At 40.7% G+C, this 8,815-nt stretch overlaps 2 protein-coding genes across 3 annotated transcripts in view; both read right to left on the bottom strand.

The window, feature by feature from the left end:
- Window positions 1-346: 346 nt before the first annotated feature.
- rpia (ribose 5-phosphate isomerase A (ribose 5-phosphate epimerase)) lies at window positions 347-5,834 on the bottom strand. 2 transcript variants are annotated; one of them, XM_030772540.1, is made up of 9 exons: window positions 5,612-5,834; window positions 4,837-4,897; window positions 4,679-4,734; window positions 4,514-4,573; window positions 4,180-4,244; window positions 3,524-3,592; window positions 3,051-3,192; window positions 2,006-2,105; window positions 347-1,833 (listed from the first exon to the last, which is right to left on the bottom strand). In XM_030772540.1, the coding sequence occupies exons 1-9, from the start codon at window positions 5,810-5,812 to the stop codon at window positions 1,736-1,738; spliced, it is 852 nt and encodes a 283-aa protein (XP_030628400.1). In that variant the 5' UTR covers window positions 5,813-5,834; the 3' UTR covers window positions 347-1,735. The 2 variants fall into 2 exon arrangements, with proteins under 2 accessions (XP_030628400.1, XP_030628401.1); XM_030772541.1 differs by lacking the exons at window positions 4,679-4,734; window positions 4,837-4,897.
- Window positions 5,835-8,386: 2,552 nt separating this feature from the next.
- The window catches only part of slc4a11 (solute carrier family 4 member 11), a 44,498-nt gene continuing 44,069 nt past the window's right edge, over window positions 8,387-8,815 (bottom strand). Inside the window, exons 21-22 of the mRNA XM_030772369.1 lie at window positions 8,665-8,815; window positions 8,387-8,465 (exon numbers count right to left, since the gene is read on the bottom strand). The exon at window positions 8,665-8,815 is cut by the window's right edge and continues 19 nt beyond it. Coding sequence (XP_030628229.1) covers window positions 8,399-8,465; window positions 8,665-8,815 — 218 coding nt within the window. The 3' untranslated portion in view covers window positions 8,387-8,398. The remainder of the gene's footprint in view (window positions 8,466-8,664) is intronic.

Genomic DNA, 8,815 nt, shown 5'->3' with positions numbered 1-8,815 from the left:
TTAAGAACAGTTTAAATCCATGCGGCAATACGTGTCTTAAACAAAAACTTGAGAAACTCTGTTTCACTCTCAATTTTGGAGTGTAAACACAAAGTGATACGTAGATTCGGCCAAGTGTCAGACTGGGTGTAAATTTTTTAAACAAGCGAGAGAGAAATGCATCACTTCATGCCCTGAAAAGTAAGTATGCCCCCTACCGTTCAAAAGTTGTTTTTTTTTTTTAAATAAAATCGAGATTTTCTGTCCGCACTTGGGCATTTAATGCATCAACAGTTTAATTAGGAACAATTCTATAATCTATAATAGATCACATATCTTTTAAATAATGGACAGACCACACAGAAAATTATCAGTGAGCAGTTGGTCCTGTTTTCAATATCATTCATTGCACAGTATTGTTCAGGTAACTCAGCAAAATCCAACATCACAGTAACAGTGGTACACAAATTTTAGACCCAGCACTGTTTTCCCGACCCACTCCCGAGGGCTTCCCAGTCAGCTGTTTTAATCTGGCCCAGCAATAACGTACCTGATTTCAATTAGTCAGGATTTGATGGTCAGTTCCTGAGCTGTATCAGCTGCACCAGATTTAAGCCACACAACAAGGTGGCTGATAGGAGGGACACCCAAAGGACTGGCTTTAAAAACACTCTTTTGTAAAATAAAGCTGGTGTGTTGGAAACAGACTGCAGTGCCCAAAATTCAAAGGGACCACAACAGGGTCTGAGGTACGTCTACAAGAACTGAACATATTGTGTAGCTGAGGGAACAGTTTGGTTCTATAAAGTAAGGCCTGCAAGGTTTTGAGGGAGCCAGTTACCAGTCCTGGGCTGACCAATGAGCTTATGGTCACAGGCACATTCCATTATCATCCAAGCTTATCAACATTCTAAAGGGAGCATAGGACTACTTTGACTGGCATGTCACCACCATCGCTGATCAAATGGTGTCGAGTACCCTGGGGCTACTCTCACATGAAAAAGTCTCTAAACTATCAAAGGGCATTGTAGGAACAGAAAGGCCATGGATTGAACAATACGTGTCTTTACCAGACATGGGTCAAAATATCAATTCAAAATAAAGTTCAACATTCTGTAATACACAGAAATTTGGATTCGAATAACCTTGCATGCATTTGAGGTCTACTGTGATTACAAGCTTTGGTTAGATCAAAGCAAAAAGGTGCGACAGTTTGGTTACAGAAGGTGACAGTTATAACAGAGAGCCACTGAGGCAAGCAAAGAGGCACAAAAAAGATCAAACATCAGGAAATAACACTGAAACACGCGTGTATGAGCTCACATGCAAAGCTACATTCAGAATGGAGTATGAGCACAAAAGAAAAAGAAAGAAGGCAAACTGAAAAAATATTAACTGAGAAAACTACAGACTTTAACCCAGTCTGATGTAATGGCTTAATATTTACCTGGGTGAGAAGGGCGAAAAGAGAGAGATAGAGAAAGAGTTATCAGAGTACATCACATCAGTGTTCACACAAAGAGATCACCTCTGGTGAGATTTCGCAAGCATGCTATCGTAGGCTCGGAGGACAATTTCCACGTTACAGGCCTCTCACAGAGAGCTGCTGGTATTCTCACCAGAGTACAACACAGTGTGTGTATAGAACAATGGGGTTTTTTTTGTGGGGTTTTTTTTTTTTTTTGGAAACGGCACTTGAGGTGAGAGGCTAGTCTTTGTACGGGGGGGGGGGTCAGATTTGACACGCAGGGTTCTCTCAGTTGAGAGGAGGGTCTCGGACTTTAACGCTCCCATCCTCCATTCCAAAATACACCTTCTCCGCCATTCCCACAAATAAACCTGTCTCCACCACACCTAGACAGAGAGAGAGCGAGAAAGAGAGAGAGAGAAAAAGAGTGGTATAAACAAGTAGGGAATAAATAAACAAATAAATAAAAGTATGTAGTTGAATGAAGCCCTGACTCTCCACACTACATATGGTCATAAACTCTTCAAAGGTCACACGGGGCACTTTGGGCAGACTGACCTGGAATCATCTTGATTGCAGTGTTGACCTCTTTCCAGTTCTGAGCATGCTCAAACTTCCAATCCAGGATAAAGTTGCTGTTATCAGTGACCACAGGGCCCTGAGGTGGAACAGCACAGAGAGTGACAGAAAATGTAAACTGATTGGTAATTCCAGTTCCTTCAAACTGCAGCCAACAGCTCTACAGATTTCAAAAACCCTCCCCCTTTTTCCACTAATGTGTCACATATTTCTGTCAGGAACAAATATGTCAGGTATGACGTCCTGCATACTGCCCCGCTTCAAGTCACTCAAAACGTCAAACAATTTCAAAACCCTGTACAACCTTAATCTACAAAAAGACAGAAAGAATGATCACAGAATACATTATACAACAAATAAATGATCAGTTTTTATACAACTTTTCTGGGAGAAAGACATATTCAGACAGTGGGAACGACCACAGATGTACTTGGATCAGGTAGAGGAGAATTCACAGAAGCGTCTGTGTGAACTCAAGGTCGGCAGAGAGCAGGAAAGCAAAACAGCCACTTTCAGAACAAAGAAATCTGACCCCAAGGTCACGCTGATCAACAGTACACTCATAAGGGTCGCAGACAGATACTCCAGCTTTTGTCAGAGCCGAAATGTCTTACATTCACGGATACTCAAAAGCACCGCTTCACCTTCTCAGCCGAGGTAACGGCACACTGTGTTTGGAGATACGGTGTTAGGGAACAAAAAAAAAATCATAACATTGTTGAAAATAACCTTGAACCAAAATGCCATCCTCTGCTGAACTTGGCTATTAAACCTTCGAGAGCTTGAAAAAAAAAATGTTTTTGGTTTCTACGGATATAAAAACACAAACCTGAAATGAACTGTCCATTCAAATACTTAAAAGATGACACTGTTTTTTTTTTGCTATATGGCAGTTCAAAATCACGAACAGTTCTCTTCACCAGAGATCAAAGTGATTTTTTTTTTTTTTTGAAAGGGTGTCCTAGGATGGGTTTTCCTGTGGGTACCATGTGTTCAGTTTTTACAGTGGAAATCCCAGACTCACCGCTTTACTGACTGCCATCCTTAACACAGCTTCCCCGCCAAAGCGTCGCGCGATGGCCCTGGACACGGGCACGTACGCCATGGGGATTACCTCCACAGGTACACCCTTCTTCCACTGCTGTCCCAGAGATTTTGAGTCCTTCCTGTCAACCACACCAACATATGTGTGTGTATGTGTGTGTGTGTGTTCATATGCAGGCACCAACCTTCTTTATTTATTACAGCAACCATCTGGAAGGTAGTGAAAAGACCTTTAAAAGACCATTAAATAAAGATGGAGTTTTATCATGATGGTGAGTACAAGCCCCTTGAGAAAATCTCTCTCTCTCTCTCTCTCTCTCCCTCTCCCTCTCTCTCAGAGAGGTGACATACAGAATAAATTTGGACTGTTTGTCATTATTAGACATAAACTGAACAATCAGATTACATATATCACCGGCAAAAACACAAACCCACGCATACACTACCAAATACCTGTAATCAGCTATAACAATGAAATGCTTGGCACAGCCAGCCACAATCTTCTCCTGGGTCAAACAACCTCTGAAAGGAAATGATGAGAGAGAGAGAGAGAGAGAGAGAGAGAGAGAGAATGTAATCCATGCAATGTCAACACAAACATCCAAACCTTAAACCAAAAATGAGGAAATGTGCAAAGCTAAATTACACCAAAGACAGTTTACATAAATTCAGACTTGTATTTCAACAGACATGTAGGGAAACCACACAAAGGGCCTTCATTCCATCTTCAAATATCTTCCTTGCCATTAAGCCTTTAAGCAGTACATTTGTATTTTCAGTATGAGAATCTCTTGTTAGCAGTGTTTCCTTCAATGCATTTCAGTCTGCCTTTAAAATCACTGTTATCTTTAATAGATGCATACTGCTACAAAGACCCTTAAACATTATACAATGTAATGTTATAAACTGCTGTTAAAAGTGCATTTATTTTCTACATAACTGCCCCAAAAATTCCTGTTAAGTTTTGATAAAGTTATTTCAAAGCTCCACTTGTAATGTATATCCATTCACAAGTCAGTAACCCTGCTTATCTGGAAACACTGTCACTTGCTGAGGGATTGTGGGTCTCAGTGGCTTAGTGATGATCTGTTATTTCAGTAGAGATTTACCCGCCTCCCTTTATGAGAGTCAAGGCTGAGTCAACTTCATCAGCACCATCAATCGCTACATCCAGCTGTGAACAAAACACGCTTAGTCATTACCCTAACACAACATATTGTTCAAATATGTTATCATTTTCTCTCAGCAAAATGCATCATTGATTTAGGATGTGCTCAATTTCAAAAGCGCCATCACAAAGCAGTGCTATTCATGCTTCATCGAGAAAGAAGAAGCACGCCATAAATTAAAATGTTTATTCTCACAGAAAAAAGCCCTAGGACTAGCTGTAGTGAATATGAGGTGTTTTATGGGGTGTGTGTGTGTGTATTTTGTGTTCCTCACCTCAGGATGTCTGTCCAAGTCAGAGAGTGAAAGGCCATGCTGCAGAATCAGCTGCCTAGCCTGGGAGAGGGGATGGAGCAAAAGAGACAGCGATAGGTGATCTCAACAATTATTACTGATATTTAAAGCTACACAGCGCTGCTCCAAATATCCAGAGACACTAACCTGAAAAGAAGTAGGAACACAAACAATGTTCAGCTTCTCCTGTCTCACTCTCTCCGCTAAAATACACGTGGAAAAACATTTTAAATATCAAACACATGTTATTTATAAAGGCTCATAATGTTGCCACACACACACACACACACACACTCTCTACTCACCCAATCTGTCAACAGCATATACTATAGTGGAACCGCTGCCTACTCCCACAACTTGATTATTCTACATGGGAGGAAGAATAAGGCAGTTCGATAATATTGCGAAAACGTCCATCAGGCAATACAACAAATTGTTATCTAGTCAAAGTAAGGAGAGCCGCGCCTGTTTTAAAGTTCATGACCGCAGATGCATCTTGGTAAAGAACACTGGGTGGTTCGGAACCCCCACCTTAAGTAAACACCATTTGTAAATATGCTAATCGCACGGTTTAGGTCCACAATTAGCATTCTTATATCACCTAATGCAATTTGCTAACCAGTTCACAAGCCGCGTTATGTGAGGACGAGAGTGTCAAGCCAGTCTTGTGAGATTATATAAATGTCTTGACTCAAGTGAATTATTTTAATGCTACCCTAACATGAACAGTTCTGAATATGCGTGAAGGACAGGACAGCTAACGTTTCAGCTAAGGTGAAAGACCATGCGGCGTATGTCTTAATATGAGTCCGATGAAGCGCGAATAACTTGATGGTAGTGAAATCGATATGGCCACGTGCAAGTCAGCGGAATAAAACATCAGTACGATAAACGCGTGACCTTACGCGTGACTTTCGGACTTAACGTGTTGCTTTAGCTATATTAGCTTTAATGGCTACCATTTCAGTCGTGATTGTGATACCACTGGGGACAAACAGTTACGTTTCCATTCAAGCGATTTTTCATGGAAGTAGTTCCGTTACCAGTTGATAAGCATTTTGCAATGTATCAAGATCTCACCTGTATGTGATTGTCAACTGCGGCGTAAGCTGCAAGTTTTTTCGCTTCCTCTGCCATTATAGTACTGTAGCGTCGCTTTCTGCATAAAAACACGTGTCTCGTATCAACAGAGCTTGGGTAGGATTTCCAGCGATTCCTAAGTGTCGTGGTGCAGAAATGTTCAGCCTTGTAAGCACACCCTAGCAACCTCCGTAACCACATCACCCAGCCCCTTAGCAGGTCGTCATTCAGGAAGAGAAGAACCTAATACTAACAAACCTGACTGTGGCGTATGACTACACGCCTTCCGGCACAGATTTGCACAGATCTCTATATAATATGTTCACGTTTAATGCATATCCTGGTGTACGCACACAATGTGTAAATCAGAAAACTTGCGCAGGCAAAAAGTAACCACAGGGCGGGAGGTATAGACTGAAAATGAGCCTCACAATATTACCCCCCCCCCCGCCCCCATCTCACTGCAGTATAGTCGGATATCTAAAGGGTTCTTAAATATCAGCGTATAAACATCCTGCCAATTTTTAATGAAAATAGCAATAGCGCCCCGGCTCCTCTCGTAAGAAAAAGACTGATGAATAGGCCTCAAGCAGGCAACCAAATTAATTAAAGCTTTCCCGTAGACCAAAGTAAATCAGACAAGTGTCAATATAATTCTTTATTTGGCAACCAGCTTGAAATGATCTATTTTTTTCAGTGTATAGCCTAAGCTTTAATAAACCCACACAATCCTTCCAATAAACATTTATCTTTTTTTTCTTTTTTTTTTTACATATTGCAGTTTGCAAATTTTAGCTTATCTGTTGGACAAAAAGTATTTTGACAATGATTTTTGTATATGCTATAAAAATCTACACATTATACATTCATGATTAGGAAAAAATATTTCAAAACAATAACACCACTGAGCATAACTGTCAACAAATCCATCCCAGGAGTGAGGGTCACAAAAAAACAAGAATACTTCAATATTACAGCAAGAGGCTATGAAAAGTATTTTGAGAATTGTGTAACCAGCGGACAGAACTCCATAAAATAATTATTATACTGCTACTGAGAGAGAAACAGAAAGAGAGAGAGAGAGGGAGAGAGAGAGTGGTGGAGAAAGAGTTGAATGTATGTGAGGTGCGAACAGTGGGGCAGTAGGATAAAACTCAACTCTTTTCAAACTACACAAAGACAACTCTTAGACTCTCATTCTCTCCCTCTCTGTCTTAAATCTTAGCCAGAGATTATGCTAATATTAATGGTCTCCATACTCATCCTTTTTTTTATTTCTCTGCTGTCATTATATAACTTAGAGCAGTATTCTAAAATATAAATTGGAAAATATGACCATCTCTCTCTCGCTCTCTCTCTCTCTCCCAGCCTCACTCTTTCTCACACTGTCTTTCTCTCTGTGTTTATTTCAAGTTGTCAGTATTGCTGTAGGGAGTTTCATTTGGACGGGTTTAAGTGGAAAGAAAGTCATCAAAAAAACTAAATTGCAAAAGGAAGTCTGTAACGGTCTTAAACATAGAAATGAAATAACCAATGATAGATAATAAAAGGGATTAAGTGGGCTTTGAGGTTTTCTAATAGCCATGCTTATCCGTTTCATTTATAGATTATGTGAAATACAGCCACAGCCATGAAAATGTGTGTGCATGTGTGTGTACGTGTGTGTATGTGTGTATGTGTATGTGTGTGTGTTAAGAGTAAGTACACAGTTGTGCTATCCTGTGACAACGTGCAAAGCATAAATGTTTCCATCCTCTGTGAAGAGTCGTTTTCCGAGAATTGAGCCCACGGAATAAATACCTCTTTTTTTTTTTTTTATCTGGACATTGTACCCTGAAACAACAGAGCTAACATTACATTCTGAACACACATCAGGTATCCAAACTAGAAATATAGCAACATCAGGAGAAATCTTTCTCTTCTTAGAAATATCTAAAATATTAATACTCTTTGAAATACACTATGTATATTGCTATGAGACACAGTTTCCAAGAGGGGTGCATGGATTTATTAGGTCTGTTCTGACCAGATCAATGAGAATAGCAATAATGCACCACAACGCACTGGAATGTCTATAAAATTCAATTCGACAACCAGGAGACAAGGAGAGTAGGGATGGGCGTGTGTGTGTGTATGTGTGTGCGGGTGTGTGTCAGCATCTGTGTGTGGTTGAAAACACAGAGGTATTGCTACAGGTAAATCCATTATTCGGCAATCGTTGTGCGTTATATCAGAAAACACCACGAGAAGACTCCGCCGTCTGCTTTGTTTTAGCTGTCTGTTTATAATGAGGATGACGATGATGATGATGGTGGTGATGTTTAGCCATGTTATGACAACAGGTGTGTGAGGATTTCCTATATCTCTGGTTCATTGATCGATGCACAGTTACACCAGGATAAACCAAAGAGAGACAAGCTTTGGCACAGACACTGAGACCAGGAGAAAAGCAATGACTGACGGAAGTCAAGAGGTCAAACAGTCAGTCCATGTTTACTGAGCACACACATCTCTCTCTCTCTTTATCTCTTTCTCTGTTTCTCTTTCCCTCTCTCTCTCTCTCTCCCTCTCTGTCTCTCTTTCCCTTTGTCTCTTTCTCTGTCTCTCATTCCCTCTCTCGTTCTCTCTCTTTGATTCATTCACTCTCTTTCTCTCGCTCTCTCTTTTCCAGTGCTTCACCAATGGCTGTTGATCAATACGAGATTCAGTCTGTTTCCTCCTGGAGTGTTGCATTTCAGAAATACAATTCCCAGAGTCGTTTTGCTCGGAGGCTCAGTGTGTCCATGTCTACATGTGCTGAGCATCCATTATGTCCAGATATTTGGCCTCGATGATCCTGGGCAGCACACAGTTCCTGGGACACACACACACACACACAACAGAGAGAGAGAGAGAGAGAGAGATCTGTGACGTCACCAACACACACTCACACACACACACACTACCACGCAAACTGTCACAAACACACATACACACACACAAAATATTTCTCCACAAAAACTCATGAATTTAATAAACATCTATATGTCACGCACACACACAAAAGCACACACCTGATTGGGATAAGTATAAACATTAGCAGAGGGAAGATCATCTTCATGTATGGCAGAGGGTACATCCCAAATGCACAGAGACACAACAGCTGCACCATCTGAAGGAATGTGAAGTAATGGATTTTCCTCTGTGGAACCTTCCGGATGTAGT

Source organism: Chanos chanos, chromosome 4, assembly GCF_902362185.1.
Source record: "Chanos chanos chromosome 4, fChaCha1.1, whole genome shotgun sequence".
Classification (NCBI taxonomy): Eukaryota; Metazoa; Chordata; class Actinopteri; order Gonorynchiformes; family Chanidae; genus Chanos; species Chanos chanos.
Note: the sequence above shows the minus strand (reverse complement) of the source record. Positions and strands in the feature narration are given on the sequence as shown.

Coding starts and splice junctions, on each gene's coding strand:
- rpia (XM_030772540.1), bottom strand. CDS start 5,812: ATGTGGTTACGGAGGTTGCTAGGGTGTGCTTACAAGGCTGAACATTTC. Junction 4,245..4,513: donor ACTTGGACAGACATCCTGAG/GTGAGGAACACA, acceptor TTTTGTTCACAG/CTGGATGTAGCGATTGATGG. Junction 3,593..4,179: donor ACTCTCATAAAGGGAGGCGG/GTAAATCTCTAC, acceptor ATTTCCTTTCAG/AGGTTGTTTGACCCAGGAGA.